General features: G+C 46.1%; 8 protein-coding genes across 8 annotated transcripts; 6 read left to right on the top strand and 2 right to left on the bottom strand.

Annotated features, from left to right (window-relative positions):
- Positions 1-264: 264 nt before the first annotated feature.
- On the top strand, positions 265-1,762 carry RhiXN_07534 (aldo/keto reductase family protein; the record flags this gene model as incomplete). Its single annotated transcript, XM_043327350.1, has 9 exons — positions 265-301; positions 356-479; positions 535-661; positions 715-813; positions 868-1,164; positions 1,213-1,313; positions 1,372-1,425; positions 1,488-1,618; positions 1,677-1,762. 9 exons carry the CDS (start codon positions 265-267, stop codon positions 1,760-1,762), a joined length of 1,056 nt encoding a protein of 351 aa, XP_043185822.1.
- Positions 1,763-2,549: 787 nt separating this feature from the next.
- Positions 2,550-3,195, top strand: RhiXN_07533 (uncharacterized protein; the record flags this gene model as incomplete). Its single annotated transcript, XM_043327349.1, has 2 exons — positions 2,550-2,628; positions 2,684-3,195. 2 exons carry the CDS (start codon positions 2,550-2,552, stop codon positions 3,193-3,195), a joined length of 591 nt encoding a protein of 196 aa, XP_043185821.1.
- A 768-nt stretch (positions 3,196-3,963) lies between these two features.
- On the bottom strand, positions 3,964-4,959 carry RhiXN_07532 (pathogenesis-related protein PR5K (thaumatin family); the record flags this gene model as incomplete). Its single annotated transcript, XM_043327348.1, has 5 exons — positions 3,964-3,986; positions 4,043-4,250; positions 4,305-4,453; positions 4,514-4,793; positions 4,852-4,959. 5 exons carry the CDS (start codon positions 4,957-4,959, stop codon positions 3,964-3,966), a joined length of 768 nt encoding a protein of 255 aa, XP_043185820.1.
- Positions 4,960-7,912: 2,953 nt separating this feature from the next.
- RhiXN_07531 (rare lipoprotein A-like double-psi beta-barrel protein) lies at positions 7,913-8,721 on the bottom strand (the record flags this gene model as incomplete). Its single annotated transcript, XM_043327347.1, has 4 exons — positions 7,913-8,195; positions 8,252-8,453; positions 8,506-8,531; positions 8,591-8,721. 4 exons carry the CDS (start codon positions 8,719-8,721, stop codon positions 7,913-7,915), a joined length of 642 nt encoding a protein of 213 aa, XP_043185819.1.
- Positions 8,722-12,093: 3,372 nt separating this feature from the next.
- RhiXN_07530 (Copia protein) lies at positions 12,094-12,748 on the top strand (the record flags this gene model as incomplete). The annotated part of the gene is made up of 2 exons (XM_043327346.1): positions 12,094-12,696; positions 12,746-12,748. 2 exons carry the CDS (start codon positions 12,094-12,096, stop codon positions 12,746-12,748), a joined length of 606 nt encoding a protein of 201 aa, XP_043185818.1.
- A 1,729-nt stretch (positions 12,749-14,477) lies between these two features.
- RhiXN_07529 (uncharacterized protein) lies at positions 14,478-14,960 on the top strand (the record flags this gene model as incomplete). Its single annotated transcript, XM_043327345.1, has 1 exon — positions 14,478-14,960. One exon carries the CDS (start codon positions 14,478-14,480, stop codon positions 14,958-14,960), a length of 483 nt encoding a protein of 160 aa, XP_043185817.1.
- Positions 14,961-15,035: 75 nt separating this feature from the next.
- On the top strand, positions 15,036-19,072 carry RhiXN_07528 (Retrotransposable element Tf2 protein; the record flags this gene model as incomplete). The annotated part of the gene is made up of 3 exons (XM_043327344.1): positions 15,036-15,632; positions 15,683-17,840; positions 17,994-19,072. 3 exons carry the CDS (start codon positions 15,036-15,038, stop codon positions 19,070-19,072), a joined length of 3,834 nt encoding a protein of 1,277 aa, XP_043185816.1.
- A 1,929-nt stretch (positions 19,073-21,001) lies between these two features.
- RhiXN_07527 (Retrovirus-related Pol polyprotein from transposon TNT 1-94) lies at positions 21,002-21,969 on the top strand (the record flags this gene model as incomplete). The annotated part of the gene is made up of 3 exons (XM_043327343.1): positions 21,002-21,176; positions 21,403-21,905; positions 21,964-21,969. The coding sequence occupies 3 exons, from the start codon at positions 21,002-21,004 to the stop codon at positions 21,967-21,969; spliced, it is 684 nt and encodes a 227-aa protein (XP_043185815.1).
- Between the last annotated feature and the right edge of the window lie 1,686 nt (positions 21,970-23,655).

The following is a 23,655-nucleotide window of genomic DNA, read 5'->3' as shown; positions in this document are numbered from 1 at the left end:
AAGCCCGAATTAGGTCATGTGATAGCCATCTACATCACGATCGGAAGTTCATTTATAGAAGATGTACCAATGGCCTCCACCTTCGAAAGAGGAGACGCGTCATGCACTGTGTATAGTTTGGTCCTTTCAGTCAGCACTCCTTATGCTCCGGCGGCCGATTGGTAATGATTATAAATGAATAGGTGGGTATATATACCGCACTATTCGAGTCTAGACGATCAGATCACTACCATCCCTAACGTTAACACACCCAAAGAGCATATCATGTCTGGGCAGGAAAGCCAAAAGAAGATGACCTATGGTATGTGTTTCTGTAGTAGAGATCTCTCATCCTAAGATTGATTATGATTATTAGTCCGTTTGGGCAACTCTGGTCTCAAGGTGTCGCGGATCATCCTTGGTCTCATGACCTACGGTAGCAAAGACTGGGCCGAATGGGTTCTAGAGGAAGAGGAAGCAATTAAACATATTAAAAAAGCGTGAGTATCCATAGTGAGCAATCCATCTTGCCCAAACTCATGACAATTCATTTAGTTACGAATTGGGTATTCAAACCTTTGATACTGCCAATGTTTATTCCAATGGAGAGTCCGAGCGAATTTTTGGGAAGGCCATCAAAGAGCTCAATCTTCCTCGGGATGAGATAGTCGTCATGACTAAAGTATGTCAACTGGTCGTATCAGAATGACTATTATTAACTTATCTGTTTGCCAGCTCTATGCCACTGTTGGACGCACTCCCAAGGACAAGTTTGCGGACAGATCGCAAGCCGAAGCCAACGGATATGTCAACCAGTCGGGTCTAAGTCGCAAAGTAAGTTCATACAATACTCTAAAACTTGCTATGGTCTCAATGTTTATTCTGTAGCACATTTTTGAGGCGGTCAAGCACTCTCTTGAACGACTCCAACTTGATTATGTTGACGTCTTACAATGCCATCGTTTCGATTACGACACCCCCATCGCAGAGACTATGCAAGCTCTTCATGATGTGGTGCAAGCGGGCTATGCTCGCTATATTGGAATGTCAAGTTGCCACGCCTACCAGTTCCACGCGATGCAAAACTATGCAATCAACAACAAATTGACGCCGTTCATCTCAATGCAGAACCATCATAGTCTACTTTATCGGGAAGAGGAACGAGAGATGATTCCAACTTTGAAGGTAAATTGGTATACCCCATGTAGCGGAGACATACTTAGGAAGTCACAGATGTTTGGCGTTGGGATGATACCCTGGTCCCCACTTGCCAGGGGTCAATTAGGTCGTCCAGTTTCTCAATCTGAGGCAACGGACAGGTCCCAGAAGGATGCGTGAGTCTACCTTGACTGTTGAGCATGATACCTATTCTGAGCCTTCTTGCTATCCTAGATGGGGGAAATACCTCGATAAAACCAAGGAGGCAAACAATAAGATTATATCTCGGTAGGTCTTTGCCCCAATCCGGCATCACAGTCATATGGTTTTATAACTCATTACTTGTGTAGCGTTGAAGAAGTCGCCAAATCCAAGGGTATCAGTATGGCTCAGGTCGCAATCGCCTGGAGTTTGTCAAAGGACGGGATGACCGCGCCAATTATCGGCACCACCAACTTGCAGAATCTAGAGGATATCGTTGGTTAGTAGATTTTGTTTGGAATACGCTCTTGCTCTTCTAAACGTTTGCTCGCTAACAGGTAGTATCCATGTCAAGCTTACGGAAGAAGAAATCAAGCAATTAGAGGAACTGTATATACCTCAGGCTATCGTGGGACACACATAATTATGCTGTAAAATAGAGGATGCCGCTCTCAGATTCGTATCAATGATTGTTTTGAATTTCTCAACAGACCTTGGTAGAAACACCCTCCAGTAGTATGTTCGTGCCTTCCCACAAGAAATATTTTGCCATGCCAGAAACAGAATTGGTCTTTGATCAGACGATAAACTAACGTATATAAAACGCCCGCACAGACGTCGTTGAACGGTTGAGGCCAACCGTCCGAAGCATACGTCACTACAGTGGAGTATCACTCGCCCAAGCTCGAGACGAAAAATAATCAAGAGTCAATTTCGCACTGAACTTGAGAAGCTCAGTATCCACGTGGGTGCTGATTAAATCCATAATTAGTTATAATTCACTGTACTGGGTGTTTGATATCACGAACGACTGCACCCTGGCGGAATTTGAGTGCCCAAGTACAATGATCTACCGACTACACCTCTAGAGATGAGCATATACTCGCCATTATCAGGAGTATCGACTCAGTTGATTGGTCTGTATGCGGCCAGAAATTGTGCCATGAACAATGACGTATGTTTACGTCCATTCCTGATTTGCCTTCGCTCCAAACAGACAAGCGCCCAGCTTCAATCGGACAATGACCCCACACGTGTGATTGAACCCCGACACGCCCTGGCCTCGTTCTGTACTCTTCCTTGGCTGGCACCGTCATATTGCGTGGAGCCACGAAAAATCCTGTACTTAAACCTGCTCTCGTGCACTTGACTTCTTCTGGTTGCCCTCAAACTGTTGGATTCCTGCATTTAACGTTCGTGCAGCTCATACAATGGAGTCGACCACCGCCACTGCGCCGACTGCCTCTATCTCACAAGCCACGAGCAATGAATCATCCTCTCCTGGTCTACGTATGCATTTTTTTTCGTATATCTCTGTAGGCTGTAACTGATCTCTGCCCCATAGCCATTCCGAACATCATCGGAATTGCGATTGCATGCTTCTTTGTGCTGTTATGCTTGATCCTCTTATCGAGATGGCTATACCTGAGGAGGAAGCGTGCTCGCGGAGGCAGGAAGAGTGTAGTGTGGAACAACGGTGGAAAGCACGGAATGGCAGAGAACGGAGGGAGCACCGTGCGCATGGTCCATGGCGGAGGAAGCGCAAGCACTCAGCACCTACCACCCGACGTTCCTCCCAAGGGGCACTACTATCCCACTTCAACCCCCGTGGGACGACCTCAAGCAGCTTACCCAACTCAATCTACCAAGGCTGGGTACCATGAACCTACAACTCCCCGAGGAGGCTATCACGAGCCCACAACTCCTCGTGGGGGATATCATGAACCTACAACTTCTCGCGGCGGGTATCAGCAATCTCAACCTACCACCCCGACGTACGCAACACAGTCCTATAGTTCCCGCAACCCTTACACTACAAGGTCTGGTTCTGATAAGAGATATGCATATCCAAAGTAAATTTTACTCGGGTTTGCACGCAATTAACGTCATTTGAATCGCATGTACGACTTGATGAGCTATTTGAACATTGATGCCGTTGTTTCTGAAATATTCATAACTGTATACGCATTTTATGATCTGTCGTACGTTTTGTATTTTACTTTACCCGGGGTTGTTTTGGTATACATTCTTATCTTGATCTTCGTGTTTTGCCTCGTGGGGCGGAGCGGATGAGTCGAGGAAAGCAGCAAGGACAATATCAAATCAACTTTCTTGGCAACAATTTGGGTCCGTCCATTACATTTGCGCTAGGTTCTTTCAAGTCACTTACATCGGTTCAATGGGCCCATAATTTCTTTGGTAGCTGATGTCGCCCTTCCCCCCAGAAAATAAGTTTTACCCCGCCCAGAAGAGAGAATCGAAGGGCGAAGCCGCCGTCTCGTAAAGCCTCGCGCCAATAGATCTAGAATAACTGGCAGAAATGGGGTTCTTCGGCATGATATTCAAAATGGAGGACGCGAATTGAAGGAAACGAGCACTCTCCAGTAATATCGTACCTGGATGACCGGTCATAACTTGATGATTCCAAAGAGTATGATGCCTAGGGACCAATTGAATCATCGAGTCAACAACGGCCTCCTTGGAACACGCTTTTCTTATAGGCAGCTCATTAGGAATGGCCAAGACAACACACAAGCATCGCATTGTCAAGTTGCTATAAAAATAAAAGTGAAAATTTTACTTCAAATCCAGCCAGCTATCCAAATATCAGCCATATTCGATCGCTCAAGGGCAGAAAGTAAGAGTGTCTGGATTGGAACATGAATCAGATATCTCCTTGTCCAATTCGATTGTAAAAACTCACAGTCAGCCTTTTTCGAGGTGGGGCAAGTCCAGAGTGCAGTTTTGCTCGACTCGTCATAAGCATAGACATATGAGCGCGGGCAGGCGTTTTTAAAGTACGAGTAGTACGAAACGCCGCTCGGGGGGCAGGTCGCAGGAGTGCTGTACTGGCCAGAGCAGCAGTTCTTTGAGTTGGCTTGGTTCCCGTCAAGGTTCGCAGCGCATGCAGACTGGAGCCGTAGTTATTAATTTGAGTAGCAGATTCAGCAAGATGAAAAACGCACTTTGCAGCCAACGGGGAAGCCGCTGGAATCGAAGGGCCCCTTCAGAGGAGCAGGACAGTTCGGGCCAAGGTCGACAGCACACTCGGCAACGGGGCAGCCAGCGCTGTTCGAAATACGCATAGGCAAATTATAGCCATCGACCAGGGACACTGTTTAAGGCGATTTCATTAGATAATAAAACACACTCAAATGCTGACTCAAGTCCTTACCATCGTACCAATCCTGGCCGTCACCAGCGCTCAAAGTCCATTCCGCAACGCTCGCTGGAGGAACCCCAGTACCAGTGCGAGAGTCACACTTTAATCCACCATTGCACCCGCCCGAAAGACAAGAGTTGGGGCCAGGGTTGGAGGAAAAGTTGCAGTTGCGGCGACCCCAGATACGGCCGGCCTTCCAGTTATCGGGCACGTTGAACGTGCGCTTGCTCCAAGCGGGAGCCTCCCAACCAGTTTCAATCCCAGGGACAGCGGATCCGACATTGAGATCAGTCTATAAAACACAAACTTCGGTCATTTACTTGTAAAATGGGGAGACGAAAAATACGCACGAAGACGGCAGGCCAAATGGTGAAGGGGCAAGCATTATAGACCGTAAAGGTACGACCAAGTGCAGAGCCCGCAAGAGCAAATACAGAGGTGGCAATTATGAACTTCATTGTGTTTTGTGTTAGAGCTACTTGTTAAGCAGGTAGGTGGAACTACTGTGATAATGCTTACCAGCCAACCTTAGCAACTTTTATACGACTCATCCGGACACACTCGGACAAAAAGTCCTCGTCTCCGAGTCGACATAAGCGTCGTTTCGACCAGCGAACATTTTTATCGTGTTTATCCCAAGAGTGAAGATCCACTCAAACGTCGATTAAAGCGTTGTATCAGTATGATGTGGTGATCTCCGTGATGCCCACGGATGCACGTGACTGCGGCTGAGAGCTAAGCGCTTAGGCGTAGAAGCGACCCGAGTCCGGGACTCTGTTTGAATCTGTGGAACAAATCCAGTCGGATAAATGCACCGGCCTGCTCGGAGGCAAGCATGCCCATATATGTCTTTGATTGTCTCCTTGCGTCGATCTGCTTCGCTATAGGTTCCGCCAGTCACTAGTGCCCCATTGAAATTCTAGTTCGTCCGATTACCGCGAAGCAGACTGATACCCTTAGGTATGCTGACAATCTCAAAGAGTAGTTGATCCAATAGTCATACTTAGCTCGTGGCCTTAATACAAATCTTTTCTCGTATTCAAGCGTAATCGCATTGTAATTGTCCAGAAATTCGATCATACTTCAGAAAATATCGGGTATATGCGCCTCCATAAATCGCCAGAACACGCAACAACCACCCTTTTTTCACTCGGAGCCAACATATTTCACAAATTGGCTCCAAATATAATATAACGTATGTGTCTCTAGCGGTTTGCTCGGATAGGGCTTTATAGTAGGTTCGATCAGAAACCTTAACTGTAGAAAGAAGTAAATTGTATATAGAAACAAATATATATTAAGATCTAACTAATTACAAAGTATGAACGAGAGTGAGATTGAGAGAGAATGGGATGAGTCGTTAGGAGGCAGAACAAGCCACCTTATATACCCGTGAACCAACCAGTCGAGTCACTTATAGGGGTGACGCGTACTTACTGCGCTTTACTGCGCATATAGCTTATTGGTTAGTTCGCACTGACTCGATTACATGGAAGATACTAGATTGTTCTAGTATGTACAAGTTATTTCTACATTAACCATGCGAGCGCCTGGATACTTCCCATGTATAATCTCTTTTTCTGTGAGAAACAAAATGGCATTCTTTTCTAGTCACAATATTTCTATCTTCAATCAAAGGGTCCCTCGTCCTCTTACTTCTGGCCACCGCAAATCGCCATCATACCACTTATGCTGGAGCAACAGTAGATGCAGGAACCGCGGTAGAAGAACTCGTGGTTTTTGGAATTGGTTGACTAGGTAAAATTAGTGCAAGCTAAGAACCTATACAAAGCTATCCAAACGCACCACGTGGAGTCCCATGGATTCCATTCATGACAATACCAGCCCGCCACACAAGTTGTACCGCCTAGGATGATTTAATCTCACTGAATAGGGACAATGAGGCCTATATTTATTGATTTGCTTACCAGTCCACCCGATGCCGCCGCATGTACCCCAAGGAGGCACCGCTACCTGAGCTGTGACGGAGGCAACACCAGCTAAAGCTACTAGCGCGAGCTTCATTTTACTAGCAGATGATTCACAAGAGATAGGTGGCATCTAAAGCCATTTGGGAACACGAATACTTTATACCCTTTTCTTCGACGTTGCCTCGGAACAACCTATTCATGATGGCGTGAGCGTATAGTAAGCCCATTTCCGGAGGTCCTGGGCTCACTGAGCCCCACAGCCATTCTGGTAGATTTGCTGGACTACAATCAAAAGTGCGACCTTGCTATTGGTCACCCAAGTTGATCACCGTCGGTTAAGTAAGAATAGAAAGAGAAGCTCAACGCGTAACCGCCGGAAAGTCGGCGAGATATACAAGGCGTATGACCATAACCCCCGCACCCAGGATAATAGCGGCGGAGAAATATAACTCTCCATGATTACACTGCCTCAAACGCATCATTCAGACTTCTCCGGCTTGCACTCGTCGCTGCATGTACAGGTACAGTACCACTGACTAAAGTGTACTACTTGGTATGGTAGACCCCCAAAGTGCGGATTTTCCGTACTTTTGGGGGTTCATCGTGTAGACTGAACCTACGCCTCGGTCTGATACAATCTTATGTATGCTATGTGGGCACTGTAAGTGGCAAAAACGGGAGGGCCCAAGACCGCGACCGTCCGGATCGAAGACTTGGGGTGGCAGAAAATCGCGCAATATAGATAAATGATAGAAGTGGATATGTAATAAGATTGATCAATAACGAAATAATATTAGATACGCGACAAAAATGCAGGTACAGCGGGTGAATGCTGAAAAACGAGAGAACAGGCTGAATTCTCGTATTCGGTATGTCATTCCGAGACCATCGTATGGGATGGCGTCTGGCGCATAGACTCACGCGACCGCGACCTCCGCCCTCCACCAAGTATCACATGCGATGCATCAGCACGCTGCGGCTCACATGTTTATCAATACATGTATTCTTCACATATGTGGGCGGAACGTCGCCCAGTAAGCTCCAGCTATAAGTCAACAACCTTCGATGGGAAGACCCCATCAAAGTTAGTGCGTTAGATAATGCAACCTGTTTATTGCAGTGAATGAGAGAAGTAATGCATGTGGGTTTTTTTTCTCACCAGAAACATCTAATTCAGCACTATCTTTATCTCGGCAGTATCCCTCAAAGTCAATCCGAAATTTGTGGATAGTCAAATATAAAAAAGTAGCCAGTATCGCGACTGCGGCAGCTTACCAACAGATTCAATCTTCAGTAATGTGCATATTCAAACAACGCGAATGATTTGGATGCTTGACTAACGAGCGCCCGATAACTTTCCGGAAGAGCAGAAAGTCTTTATTAAAGAGCACATTGACTAAGGATGCAACAATGCGATATGAATGTGTATGTATACGGAAGCCTAGCCAAGTCGGATACATCCCGAAACAGACAAAATAAATTATTCGAAATGCCAAGCGATTGGAACCATGCCTTCTTCTGGTTTGGCAATTTGGTTAAATGCACCGGTCGAGAGATCGAGCGAAGTGGCGGTGTTGCATGTAGGGCACGTATCTGCAATGGTGCAGACAACCGATTTCCCGTTGTTGGTGTTAGTGACTCGAACCTTTTTGCCACAGAGGCTAGGATCCATAGTACGGGAGTCCACGGCGACGATTGGGGTGTCATCCGAATTGTAATTGCCACACGATCCTGCTGCTCCGTTTTGGTAGTAATAGGTGGCACTAGGAAATGAGTGTACTTCAGCGTCAAGTGGTGGCACACCGAGAAAAACACATACACTCCACCAGAGTAAGTTTCGGGGTTGCTGGAGGCTGGGGAGGCGGCAGCAGCGTATGCAGAAGTAGTAGGCTGGGGCGCTGCCGGGGTGGTAGGATTGGAGGATGCGTTACACTTGTCCGAAGACAATTCCCCGCCCTTGTGCAATGGATGGCAGCACTCCTTGAAGAATGCTTGATCGTTTTTCTTTGCAGAGGAACATCCTAAGGAATAGGATCAGCACCATGTTACTGAAAAATCGATTGACAGACTTACCAATTGAAAGGTAGCGGCCGTGGTAGCTTTTCCAACCGAAACCAAATTAGAAAGAAAAAAGGGCTCGGATGTGAGATATGCTTACGTCTCATAATCCTCAAGAAGGTGAGCATCTTGGGCGTACGCACGAGCGGCGTAGAGGTGTCGGGATGGGCTGGCCGCAACCTGGTTGACAGAGGCGGCGAGAACAAAGGCAGCAACGACCGAAGACAGCATGGTCAGGGAGTGTATAGCAAAGAGTGCTCGGAAAGAAAAGAGGGTGAAGCGAGTACGCAAGAGGGTAATCCTAGTTTCGTGTCGTTGATGGCTCGGAAGTCATGGGTTAAATAGATTGGCCCACCTGGGTGTGGTGCGTGTTGGAATGGGGCAGGGCCAAATCTGAACTGCGGAACGACCCAGAACAGGCACCGAATGGCAAGGCTAAGGGAGTGCGGGGGTTTGACGTATTTTCCGCTGTTTAGTCGACGTGTTTTTTGGCATACCGTCACTTTGCCTGTCCTTCACGTCAAATCCATGGTTCCTAAAACCGTGTTTTTGTACTCTGGGGACGGGTCTCTTCGAGAGAGCTTTCGCGAGCTATGCGAGTGAAATATCAACATTAACGGGCTCGACCATGCACCGCGTCCGCGTACAAAAAAGTGTTTAGCACCAAGTTGGAGGGTGCCGATCATCACGTGGGTAGGTTTATTTCAGGATCGGCGTCTGGACTCAAGAGAAGGGTGATCCCTGAGATTTGATCATCGCCGGTCTGGCTTTGCTTTTGAGCTATCAGAGGCGGGCGAGTCGCTGCCAACGCATCCGGCCAAGACTATGATTGAGTAGGCCATTCAGTCCGCCGCGTGGGCAGTTACAGGAACTGTCCTTCTCCACGACTGCATCGACGCGTGCTTTCAACTTTTCGGCCCCCCCCCCCTCAATGGCCTCAGCTGCGGAGTAACTGGAATTTCAGCGAACGTGGACTGCGTCACTAGGCTGATGTGAATTTAGTGAGCACTGCATTTGTATACAATCGACCCTCTTTGTTCACCAGTGAAAACTCGTGGAAGGATCGAATTGAGTGTAGTCAGCAGGATTCGCCTTGCCCCCCGTTACCATGTCCTGACAATTCATTCGTACCTATATTTTTTTGGCCTTTCAAAGAGCACCAAAGGTCTTGTTTGTTGTATCTGTAATGCTATATACTTGAAAAATTTCGGCTCTCATTAGGCCCAATACGACACATGTGAATTATGTGCCCAGAACCAATGTTTGAAAAGACCAATAAAACGGCTCAGGACCTATATATGGACGCAATCCACGGGAGACCAGGCCGGTCACTAATGCTAATGCCCAGCCGGTCGCCAATGCAACATATCAGTGAGATGATAATAGCATGAAGTTATCACCAAACAGATGAAAACGACTTGGAAACTACGCGAGTGTTTAATTGCCGGCTGAAGCAAGGACCTCGTAAATGACCACAAACTGGCATAGAAGTTCAAAGGAAGAAAAAAGCCATCTCTCTACTAGTCAGGCACGGTTCGTTGGATTAACCCTGTGATTAGTTCCATAAGCCAAGAACCAGCTAGGCGATCTGGTTCTCGAAGTGCCAAAAGGTGAAACGCGAGGGGAAACGCGAACGCCAGGCCGGACCTGATTGTTTGCATAGCTGTGCCTGATTAAGATTGAGCCTTGGCTATCTTGGCCGTCGAAAAGCAGCTAACGAAAGGACTGCGGTTCATTCGTCCCCAGAATTCTAGACGCCATAATTCAATAATGTTATACTTGAGTTGTATTTCCATGCAGTAAGCCACGGGTCTGTGTTCGTCGTCTCCTGGTCATCCAGTACTGGACTGAAATCATCGTATTCTGCTCTTCTGCATTCCACGGCTTAGCGGATATGGTTCACCCACAGATTACAGTCGGGACGACCATACGCATATATTGTGGGCCACGAAAGGGTTATTTTACCGAGCGCAATATTGTGGGATTGATGAATTTGAGTTAATGAGCTCCAACTGGCTAAGAAAATTAACCCTTAGTCAAACCAGCAAAGTTAGCCGGAGTCAAGTGGAAAGATTAAAGTATTAAAAATGGTACTCTGAACATAAAAGTGTACCATAGGCATATGCGAACAACATAACGCTATAGAGCCTTAGGTTCCCATACAGCTGAATCACCCAGAGCCTAACGTTTGAACATTCTGAGATCGGCTACAGAAATAAAACAAAACTTGCCTGTACAAAACAAATCATAATTCCGAAATAGAGTCCACTGAGTTTAAGCGTTACCCGGAGTACTACAGAACTAGCCTTTCCATCCTAAACCCAAAAGAAATGCGACTTTGTTGCTCTTTTAATTAGTTCCTGAGGGTACACTCGAGAAGTGGTGGCAACGCAAAAAGAAGAATAATCCGCCGTCAGATACTTGAAGAACTTTTCACATGTGGCTAGTTACCCATCTGATGTGATTGAGGCGAATTCCGCGTTTTTTTTTACCTGCACAAAAATAACGCGCTAACAAAGTAGGTTACATAAAGCAGTAAACACTCAATGGAGCACTGTGAGAAAGCCTGGGATCATTGTGGTAATGTCCCATCAAATGAGATGATATCGAGCTAGTTGGTTGGTCCTGTACGTTTCATCAGTGAGTTATATGCGCTACCAATATGCGCATATGCTTGGGAGCTCACACGTTTTGCTTTCTTTGGATTATGGCACTTGGGATTACCGGTAGAATCAAATAAGGGCAATCTTTCAGAGAGGATCAGGGGTTATGATCATATCTACAGTCAAAAAGAGGCTCCAACAAGTCGAAAAGCGCACTTGACAGGTTTATGTCTTGTTTTGCATTGCCGTGACGTATACATATACTGCACAACCGTATTGTAATTTGTGTGTTATTGCATACATGTACTTGTTTGCGAGGTATCTCAAATAATCTCATCAATGATGACAGGAGCTTGCAGTTCAACTACGCCTGTTTCTTTAACTTCCCTCGCCTTGTTCCCCAGATACCCTGCTTCCGGTTCAGCAATTGAACATGTTGAAATCTGATGTATATAGATGTATATATAAATGTATTACTAAACTAAATTGTATACAAAAGTAAAGACAGTAAAAAAAAAGGAAGTAGAGAAAAGGTGAGATAGAGGGCTTGTGTGCAGGCCTTTATATATCCCAAGAAACCTACCAAGTCATATGGTAAAGTGCTGTGCATATGACTGCGCACTGAATGACTTGTACTTACTGACTTGATTACTGCGCATGGAACATACTAGAACAATCTAATATGTTCCATGCGCAGTAATCGAGTCAGTAAGTATGAGTCATTCAGTACGCAGTCATATGCGCAGCACTTTACCATATGACTTGGTAGGTTTCTTGGGATATATAAAGGCCCGCACACAAGCCCTCTATCCTTACACCTCTCTCTCTACTTCTCTTTTACTGTCTTTACTTTTGTATACGATTTAGTTTAGTTTAATTAATACATTTATATATACATCTATATACATTGGATTTCAACAGGTTATGAGCCCCAATTGTATGCTCAATAACCAACTGTAGATAGATAGATATATAACACACTTATTCAAGTACATTAAACATGGCCAAAGCTGTAGCAAGCACTTCAGCCCCCGGTGCAGCTAGCGGAACGCACCGGATTGCACCCCTTTGGGGAACTGAGAATTATAATATGTGGCGCATACAGATGGAAGAGATATTATCAGATCTTGATCTATATGGCTACGTAAACAAGACAATTATTGCACCTAGCAAGACTGTGCTGAAAACCAAAAGAAATCGGAAAGATGACAAGGGCAAACCATTGCCCAACTATGAATATACAGCAACTAACAACAAGTACACAAAATGGGTTAAAGCCGACCAAAAAGCATTATCTAATATAAGATTAAGAGTTGACAGAAGTGTACTAAACCTAATTCAAGGATGCACAATGTCCGCCAACGCTTGGAACGCCCTTGCAACAACTTACCAAGTCAAAGGAACGGTTGGACTCATTGACCTACAAAGAAAGTTCTTCAGTCACCAAATGACTGATGGCAAAGACATCAAGGAACACATCCAACGCATGCGCGGATGGTTCCAGCAAATAAACAATATTAGTCCCGGCTCATGCACTGAAGCCAACTGGATCACAACATTGATTGCAAGCTTACCTGACTCATGGGATTTGTTCTCCCAATCAGTAAGTTTCCAATTTGATTTACAAGATAACAGCGCATTATCAAACCAAGTAAATGACATTAGATTGTGCATAACAGCCAAAGCACATAGAAAGAATGCCCAAAACCCAGAAGGGAAAGCATTCTTTAGTACAAACAAAGCAAGCTTCAATAAACCTATACATACCGGCAGTAAGGGACCAGATAAGTCCAAGTCTAAATGCAACAACTGCGGTAAGATAGGACACTGGGCAGCCAAATGTAGGGGCCCAGGTAGAGGTGCATACAAACCCAGTCAGAACAATGGCAAAGGGTCAAATAGAAAATTCAACGCACCAAACAAAGCCCAAAACAGCAATTCAAGGACGCATATAGCTGTTGAAGACAATAACAGCCGTGCCAACTACGCGTTCTTGACCCTTGAGAATTCAAATATATATGGAAGTAAGCCAACAAACACCTGGATTGCTGATAGTGGAACAACAACTCACATAGCAAACAATAGAAGCCTATTCAGTGAGTATAATCAATCAACAGGATATGTTACAGGCGTGACTGGTAAGGAACCCATATTAGGCCAAGGTACAGTGGAGCTATTATGCTTAGCCAACCCAGACAAAGATGAATATAGAAGTATCAAACTTACTAATGTAGCATATGTGCCAAGCTCCCCAGCAAACCTTATCAGCTTATTGCTAGTAACCAATAAAGGCTATTGGATATTGTTATAACCTCTAAAAACATACCACTGGATTCGCCTATTTTTTCTATTATTTTTAGTATTTTTTGCGAACTGTTTATCTCATGTTTTTCGATCACGTGATCTCGGCGCTTATTATGCCGAGATGCCGCGCCGAGATGCCGTGCCAAGGGCGCTTAGGAGGAATCCACGCTTCTGCGCAGCCCGCAGCACACTTCTCATTTGTTATGTATACTTCTTTTCACACGCGCACAGACCATGTAAATAGTGTGCCTCTGTCTATATATACAGCAGGAAAATTGCTTGGAACCACCAAGTTGATTTTACCTTGTCTCTTATTCACTAGAGAAGGTAACCAGCCAGCTAAGTAGCCGGCCCCCAGTAGTAACAGTAACACTCACCCCTTTACTTGACCTACCACACCTCCAGGCCTCAGGCCCCATTGTCATCAGTAGTTAGTAGTAGACCGCCTTAAGCGGTGTTAGTTAGCCTTAGATAAGTAGATTACATAAGCAGTGTCTGTAGTAGTTACGGCCTTAAGCGCCCGCCACTAGCAAGTACCCACCTTACAGTGGTGTACAACATTGTAAAATTGACTTGCTGTAGGCTTTGATCAACAAGGAGAAGGTCCCCTGTACTAGCACAAGGGAAATCACGTGATCGGGGCCACTTTGCGGGATATAATAATCAAAAATCCCCCACCCCCACGTAGTACCGAATTGCTATAAGGCAGACGGATCCTAATCCCCCGCATACCACGTGTTTTGCCAGAACACAGTAGTTAGCAACCTTAGTCAGCTGAAACACCCGCTTGTAGAAAACCCGCTCATATCACGATCGCCAGATCTGTTGATTTGTTGTAGGGACTATCCAACGCTAGGTGCTTGACGCAAAGGTTTAGCGCCCACATACTACACAAAAACCGCCCATAAGTCCTGATATAGGCACCACTCCCCCCACGCCGTTTCCAATATTCCATCCACACGCTCTGGCGTCCCTCACCCATACTCCTGTCCCTCCAGCTGCTCCTCACGTTGTTCCATTCCAACCCACTCCCAACCACCCTCTCGCAGCTCATCTCCCACTCCAAGAGACCTGTCAAGAATGGAACCAGAGCCGACCACTGCCGCTCTCCTTGAGGCTATCACAGCCCTCACTGCCACCGTCGGGTCCTTGCAGGCCCAAATCACATCCCAAGGCCAACAGCTCATTGAGCTTAAAGCCATATGCAAGGAAACCGCCGACCTCCTTGGGGACAAAGACCAAGGAGCCCCACAAGCCCAGCCTGGCCCATTGACTGGGCCTGTCACTCCTCCCACCCACTTGGGAGGAGAAACCCACACTCCAGGTACGGTTAGGCCTGGACTCAAGGCCCCATTCCGGCCTTCAAGAGGGACAGGCTTTGATTCCAAAGACAAGGAAGAACCCAGGCGGCCCAAAAAGGAGCCTCAAGGAACGCCTAGGAGGCATCTAGGGTCCCTAACCCCCTTTGACGCAGGGTCCAGCGTAAAGCGACCCAAAATGGACCTCCCTGAACCTTATAAAGGCAATACCAGGGGACGCAAGGCCACGCAATGGCTGGATTGAATGATGCTCTGGGTTGCTCTCCACAGGGACCAATTTGACGAGGAAGAGCAAATGGTGGTATGGATCTTGTACCACATGACCGACAAGGCAGCCAATTGGGCACTCCCTATTATTGGGAACATCATCAAGGGCAAGGGCAACCCTCCCACCACCATCCAGGCCTTAATGGCTAAATTCAAAGAAGCCTTTGCCAATCCAGACGCAAAGAGGGCGGCCGCCAGAAAGATTGCCGCGTTAACTCAGACCACCACCACGTCTGAGTATGTCACAGAATTCCGCAACCTCATGGCGGAACTTGACTGGAACACTGAGGCATACATTGCCCAGTTCACGCGAGGCCTTCACTGGAAGGTCAAGGAACTCCTGTCCACCAAGGACAACGTCCCCAACAACAACCTCAAGGCCATTTTTGCCGCCTCAATCAAAATTGACAACACTTGTTGGGAAAACAAGGAGAACCGTCCCAAGAAGCTCCCTGCCAAGTCCTTGGCCACTGCGGCCACTACCTCCACCACACAACGGGTCCGCCTATTGGAAGACCCCAATTATGTCACACCGGAGGAAAGGGACCGCCGCTGCGCGTCTGGCCTTTGTGTCAAGTGCGGCCAAAAAGGGCATGGCATCAAACAGTGCCCTAATGGATGGAAGGCAACTATCAAGGAAGTTGCCAAAGTAGCAGAGGAGGAATCGGGAAAAGACTGAAGTCAAGGACTGCTGCCAAGCCCCCGACTCAGAAAAAGGACAATTTAGATAGTTGCGTTGAATTTGTATCAGTTGGTCTTGACTCCAATAAGAAACCTCTATTATTCATCAATCTATACGTCCAGAATTTCCCAGCAGAACCTCTCAAAACTCTAATAGACTCAGGAGCCACATCAAACTTCATTTCCCCCTTGATTGTGGAAAAATATAAAATTCCAAAAACCCAACTCAAAAATCCACAAGTTGTGAGAATGTTAGATGGTACCATTTCCCAGACTGGTTGCATTTGGCACCAGGTTCACCTCACGGTTTTGGCCAACGGCCATCCCCACTCCATTCCCTTTCTTGTTTGCCCCATTGGCAACACCTTGGCAATCCTAGGCATGACATGGTTAACGGCAGAAGCTCCTCTTATTGATTGGCAACAGGGACTAGTTACATTCCCTGAACAAGTTCAAATTGCCTCCGAGGAAGAAGCAGACTCAGACCCTTTAGCAGACCTCCCCCCTCAGTACCATGAGTTTGCTAAGGTTTTTGGCAAAGAAGAATTTAAGGTCCTCCCTCCACATAGGGAGTATGACATCTCCATCAACCTTGTCCCAGATGCCAAACTGACTCCTGGCCCCATATACAGCATGACCGACGCAGAATCAAAGGCGCTAAAACAGCATATTGATGAGGAATTAGCAACGGGCAAAATCCGCCCTAGTACCTCCTCAGCAGGCGCCCCGGTCATGTTTGTAAAAAAGGCTGATGGGTCCCTCCAACTAGTTGTCAATTACAGGAAGTTGAATGACGTAACCCACAAAAATGTCTATCTGCTCCCTAGGCAGGACAATCTCATGGCCAAACTCAGGCACGCCAAGATCTTCACCAAATTGGATTTACGCTGGGGATATAACAATGTCCGGATTAAGGAAGGAGATGAATGGAAAACGGCCTTTAGAACAAAGTACGGGCTATTTGAATACTTGGTAATGCCTTTTGGCCTCACCAATGCCCTGGCCGCTTTCCAACACTTCATGAACAACCTATTCAGGGACCTCATCGACGTCACTGTGGTTATCTACTTGGACGACATCCTGATTTTCTCAGAAGACCCCAAGGACCACCCAACCCATGTCAGGGAAGTCCTATCACGGTTGATGAAGAATCAGTTGTTCTGTAAACTCTCCAAGTGTCACTTCCATGTCACCACGGTAGATTACCTGGGCATAGTCATTTCCCCAACAGGCTTTTCCATGGACCAGAAGAAAATTGAGGCGGTCACATCATGGCCAACCCCCAAAATGGTCAAACAGGTCCAAGCCTTCCTAGGATTTGTCAACTACCTCCACTGCTTCATCCCTAATTTCAGTTCAGTAGCTCGCCCTTTGCACAATCTTACCAGAAAGGAAACCCCCTGGTCATGGGGCAACCTAGAGGAAGCAGCATTTCAGGAGTTGAAGGTTCTTGTCACCAAGTCACCGGTCCTCATCCATTCCAACCCAAGACTCCCTTATTACCTTGAGACAGATGCTTCAGGGGTTGCCATGGGAGCTATTCTTAGTCAGCAAGGATCAGACAACCAACTACACCCAATCGCATATATGTCCAAATTGTTCTCAGGGGCAGAGGCCAACTACGACACTCACAACAAGGAACTCCTGGCCATCATCAAGGCCTTGGAGGAATGGTGTATCTTCCTGGAAGCTACGGACAAGCCAGTTCAGGTATTTACAGACCACCGCAACCTTGAGTACTGGATGCAGGCAAGGACATTCAATTGGCGGCATGCTAGATGGCGCGTATTCCTGAGCAACTTCAACTTTGAAATACATTATCGCCCAGGGAAGCAGTCAGGGAAACTGGATGCCTTGTCCAGACAATTGGACTATGTAGACCTACCCACGGAACCAGAAGTCATGCTACCCGCGGAAGTCTTTGCAAACACCTTGGAAGAGGAGGTTGAAATTGTCACAGAAATACGGTCTAAAATCAGAGAGGACCCGTCTCTGGAACCAATCATCCAGTTCCTTACAGAAGACGCGGAGGATGCACCCCCTTCTATTCAAAAGGCTTATTGGGATTATGACTGGGAGGAAGACCTTCTATGGTACCAAGGAAAATTAGTAGTCCCAGACTCAGAACCCCTCAAGGAACAATTGCTTAAGGAATTCCACGACTCCCCATTGGCGGGTCATCCAGGACAACAAAGGACGTTAGAACTCCTTAGCCGGAACTATTGGTGGCCAGGGATGAAATCATCTGCCAAGGAATGGGTAGAATGCTGCCCAACCTGCCAAGCTAATTGACGAGCTCACGCCCCTGCCATTGCCTTAAAACCGTTAGAAGTCCCCCCTTTCCCGTTCCACACAATATCCTACAACTTCATCACGGGATTCCCCAAATCTGACGGGTACGATGCAATTCTAGTGGTGATCAATTCCTTCTCCAAGTTTGGTCATTTTATCCCAACCACAAAGAAGGTCACGGCTAAGGGTCTAGCCGACCTATTCATTGCCCACGTCTGGAAGTTACACGGACTACCGGTCAAAACAGTCTCAGACTGCGGAACAACGTTCATGGGAAAATTCCTAAGAGCATTATACCAGCGCCTTGGAATCAAACCAGCCTTCTCTTCAGCCTACCACCCGGAGTCAGACGGACAAACAGAAAGGGTGAACCAATTTATTGAATTCTACCTCAGGTCCTACGTTGCGGCAGACCATTCAGACTGGGCTACCTGGCTACCGCTAGCGGAATACGCATACAACAACGCTAGACACTCGGCCACAGGAAAGACCCCCTTTGAACTTGTCTATGGAAGAAACCCGGTCATGAGTCCATCCAATGTACCGGCAAATGTCCCGGAAGCCAATCACGTAGCCAACACCCTGGCTCAGGAATGGAAGGAAGCGGAATCCGCCCTACAATTGACCAAGGAAAGAATGGCAGGAAACAAGGGAATAACCCCGGAATACGCAATTGGCAAAAAAGTCTGGCTGGATGGGAAAAATGTGGAGCTTAGAACCAACTCCAACAAATTGGACCCTAAGAGACTAGGCCCTTTTGAAGTCTTAGAAAAAATATCCAGCCATGCGTACCAACTAAAACTCCCGGAAACCTTGAGAATCCATGACGTGTTCTATGTAGGACTGTTATCCAAAGTCCACAAATCTCCCAGTCAACCCTTCCCAGAACGTCCCCCTCCAGAAACAATCAAAGGGGAAGAAGAGTATGAGGTAGAACAGATCATTGACTCCAAAAGACAACGAGGAAAATGGTTCTACTTGATCAAATGGAAGGGGTACGGCCCAGAAGATAACTCATGGGAGCCAGAAGAACTGTTGGAACACAGCCAAGAAGAGATCAAGCAATTCAACCAAGCAAGACTCAGAAAGGCTTGTGACACCGCCAAGAGCCTTTAAGGGGGGGGCAATGTTATAACCTCTAAAAACATACCACTGGATTCGCCTATTTTTTCTATTATTTTTAGTATTTTTTGCGAACTGTTTATCTCATGTTTTTCGATCACGTGATCTCGGCGCTTATTATGCCGAGATGCCGCGCCAAGATGCCGTGCTAAGGGCGCTTAGGAGGAATCCACGCTTCTGCGCAGCCCGCAGCACACTTCTCATTTGTTATGTATACTTCTTTTCACACGCGCACAGACCATGTAAATAGTGTGCCTCTGTCTATATATACAGCAGGAAAATTGCTTGGAACCACCAAGTTGATTTTACCTTGTCTCTTATTCACTAGAGAAGGTAACCAGCCAGCTAAGTAGCCGGCCCCCAGTAGTAACAGTAACACTCACCCCTTTACTTGACCTACCACACCTCCAGGCCTCAGGCCCCATTGTCATCAGTAGTTAGTAGTAGACCGCCTTAAGCGGTGTTAGTTAGCCTTAGATAAGTAGATTACATAAGCAGTGTCTGTAGTAGTTACGGCCTTAAGCGCCCGCCACTAGCGAGTACCCACCTTACAGTGGTGTACAACAGATATCAATGGATTGGGACTGATTAGTCATATACGGTGTAAACAATGATCCAATCACTTACGGATCAAAACTGAGTAATTGCAAACATGGAAATTTATGGAAAATCAGTGGAACAGCAGTTAGTAAGGAAACAGCAAGAATGAAGAAAACAACCAATGAGTTGGCGCTGATGAAACAAACCAGTCAAACTTGGTTTGAATGGCACAAAACACTAGGACATATTAGTCCGCAAGCTCTCCAACGCCTGAAAAGCACCAAAGCAATCAAAGGAATGGAAATAAACAAAGACAAAGAAGGACTCAACTTCAAATGCAAAGTATGCATACAAGCAAAGGCGCATACACAACCATATCCAAATGAATTGGCAACAAAAATATCCAATATTGGTGAGTTAATAGTTAACAATGTATGGGGACCCGCACATACACTCTCAATCAGCCAATACAGATACTATGTATCATTCACAGACGTAGCTACAAGATTTACTTGCTTGGGATTCCTTAGGCACAAAGACAAAACGCTGAATGAATATAAGGCATTCAAAGCAATGTTAAATACACAAAAGGAAAAGAAAATAAAGAAAGTTTGTTTTGATAATGGAGGCAAGTTTGTGAACAAAGAATGGATTGAGTATGCAGCGCAGAAAGGGACAATATTAGAAACAACAGCCCTGCATTCATCTCAGCAAAACGGTATAGCTGAGAGATTAAACCAGACACTCACCAATAAGGCGCAAGCAATGATGCTCAAGTCAAACGCGCCAAAATTCCTATGGAACAAGGCAATTGCATACGCCTGTTACCTTAAGAATTGAGTTCCAACACAAGTGCACAGAATGTTTTGGATGACTCCATTTGAGTCATTTTGGGGCAAGAAGCCAAATGTTAGTACATTAAGACCGTGGGGAAGTAAATGCTATGTACTAGATCAAACCAGAGATTGATCTAAGTTAGATGCAAAAGCATTCCAAGCAATATTCATTGGAATATTGGAGGTACAAGGCAAAAGCTGGAGATACTACAAATCAGGACTGAACAGGATATTACACTTGAGGAACATTACCTTTCCAAGAGTAAACACGGTTAGTGAAGAACCTGGAATTGACCAGGATTGGGGAGATACAGTTGCTCTGCCCGCTGAGGGGGAGATGACTCATGCCAACAGCACTGCAGAACAACCAAAAGAACCTGCTGGAACAGGGGGAGTGCATACAGTCAGCAAAGAAGAAAAGAGTGACTCAAACAAACCTGTAGATATAAAAAGTGAGCCTAAGATTGAACAAAAAGCATCCAACAAATCAACAAAACTCACTCACAATAATGTACTTAAACCTTATACTACTTGTTCTCACTCTGCTATGCGCATTAACCCTAGCGCAACTACAAATGCACTACAACAACTCAATGCACTTATGTCCAGAACCAACAACGCAGGAGTCCAAACCCGCAGTTGGAATCCTAACGTTGCTCCCATCAAACTCAACAACGTGCAAGGAGGGATTACCCTCAAGATCCAGCACCCTCCCATGTCTGGTCAGTCAGGTTCTCAGCCAAAGAACAAAACTGTCATAAACAGAGGAAAATAGAACTAGCCGGAATTGAACCAGCTTGACCACTAAGCCATAGAGCCCTATTATTCCTCTGCTGACAACCCATGATTACACCTGCTACCCCCCAAATTTGGGCTTGGGCCAGCATGCAACCACTTGTACTGGTCATGTGACTGTGTCCAGGACAAAAACTGCTAACCTTTTAATAGAGTTCTCTGATGTCCCTATCATGCCCAGCAACCCCAATAGCTCCAACAACACTGTACCTAGCACATACAACCTCTTTGACAGTTCCCCCACCGTACTACCCACCAATACCGGCACCCCAGACCTTACCTACTCAATGATCACCCCAACAACACCCAAACCAACCATTGACAAACTTTGCAAACAATTCAAACAGCTATACCTCAATGAACCATTGATCCCCAAACAGCCAAACCCCACCTTGGCGTTGTCCGGAGATATGGAACCAACGTGGACGTTCATCAACAATGAACTGCCAATGCCAACAACCAACAGTCCTACCGTTGCGGAGGTGCTATCCAGGCCAAACGCAGAGGAATGGTGGAAGGCAATGGCCAAGGAGGTCAGCACCCTTGAACAAATGGGAATGTACAAACTAACAGACTTACCACCCAAACGCAAGGCAATGGGGAACAAATGGGTCCTTGTACTCAAGCACAACAAGAACGGCACTGTTAAGAGTTGTGTAAGTACAGGAGTAAGAAAGAATTACTATATACAAAAGGTATATGGGAATAACTAAGAGCTAGTATTAAGAATCAGAATATATGCACAGAATGTATGCACAATATAGGCTAGGTTATCAGGAATAACAACTCCTAACAAATAGTCTAGCAACTATGAAGTGCAGGTGGTTGGTTATGTATAGTACCTTAGACTAATGTTACTTAAGCCTAAGTGACTAAGGGTGTGTATACTTAAGGTCTCTGGGATAGTACCTTAAGTAAGAGGGTTACCTGACTAATGTACAGGATTTATAGGATTTGCCTAATGAGTATAGGACTTATATATGCTTAAGTAAGACTTAAGACTTATGGGGTTTACCTAAAATATATCTAGGATTTCTGAGATATTGTAGATAAAGTTATCTACAATATAGGGGGTATGGTGGATTGAAACACTATCACTCAATCACAACAATCCTTACAGTACCGTTGCACTATACTCAATGTTGAACTCAACAACTGTGACAGTCAAGGGGCACAGGGTTGCAATAAGTACACTAATAGGTTACCCTGTGTCTGTTGGGACTGGCCTATGGTCTTAGTGCGCCAAATAACCTCCTATGCTATTTACAGTGAGTCAATCACTAAAGTAAATGCGCAGATAAGCTGTTAAAGGCTTGTGTGTATATGTCAATATATAAGAGTAAAAGTAGGATGCATTAGAAGCGTCTTCACAGGGTCCTTTTATACCCTGAGAAGGCGCACAAACAAGTATATACATGATTGATACCAAGAGGGGTGTCATAACCTCCTAACATATACCATTGGACTCGCACGATTTTTCTGATATTTGTAGTATTTTTACGGACTGGATATCTTTTGTTTTTCGATCACGTGATCTCGGCGCTTATTATGCCGAGATGCCGCGCCGAGATGCCGTGCCAAGGGCGCTTAGGAGAAATCCACGCTTCTGCGCAGCCCGCAGCACGCTTCTCATTTGTCTTAGATACTTCTTTCTCTCACAAGCACAGACCATGTAGATAGTGTGCTTTGTCTATATATACAGCAGGAAAATTGCTTGGAGACACCAAGTCGATTTTACCTTGCCTCTTACACATTAGAGAAGGTAGCCAGCCAGCTAAGTAGCCGGCCCCTAGTAGTACCAGTAGCACTCACCCCCTTACTTAACCTACCACACCTCCAGGCCTCAGGCCCCATTGTCACCAGTAGATAGAAGTAGAGCGCCTTAAGCGCTATTAGTATAGCCTTTGATAGTTGACTTACATAAGCTAGTGTAGTAGTACGGCCTTAAGCGCCCGCTCCCATCAGCGTGTACCCACCTTACAGTGGTGTACAACATTGTAAAATCGACTTGTAGTAGGCTTGATCAACAAGGAGAGGACCCCCTGTACTAGCACGAGGGAAATAACCAGATTGGACTCGCCTTTCGTCTTCAATAATCAAACAGACGTCGGTCCCTGGTAGTACCAAATTGCTATAAGGCAGACGGGCTCTAATCCCCCGCATACCCTGAGTTTCGCCGGAACTCAGTAGTCAGCAACCCTAGACCGCTGAAATACCCGCTTGCTGAAAACCCGCCCATATCACGACTGCCAGGTCTGTTGATTTGTTGTAGGGACAGTCCAACGCTAGGTACTAGACGCAAGGGTTTAGCGCCAGTATACTACAGAAAAACCGCTCATAAGTCCTGATAAAGGCACTACTTCCCCCACGCCGTTTTCACCATTCCCTCTACCCGCTCTGGAGTCC

Source organism: Rhizoctonia solani, chromosome 13 (genome assembly GCF_016906535.1).
Source record: "Rhizoctonia solani chromosome 13, complete sequence".
NCBI classification, from domain to species: Eukaryota; Fungi; Basidiomycota; class Agaricomycetes; order Cantharellales; family Ceratobasidiaceae; genus Rhizoctonia; species Rhizoctonia solani.
The sequence above is the reverse complement of the archived record's forward strand: the minus strand, read 5'-3'. Positions and strand labels throughout refer to the sequence as shown.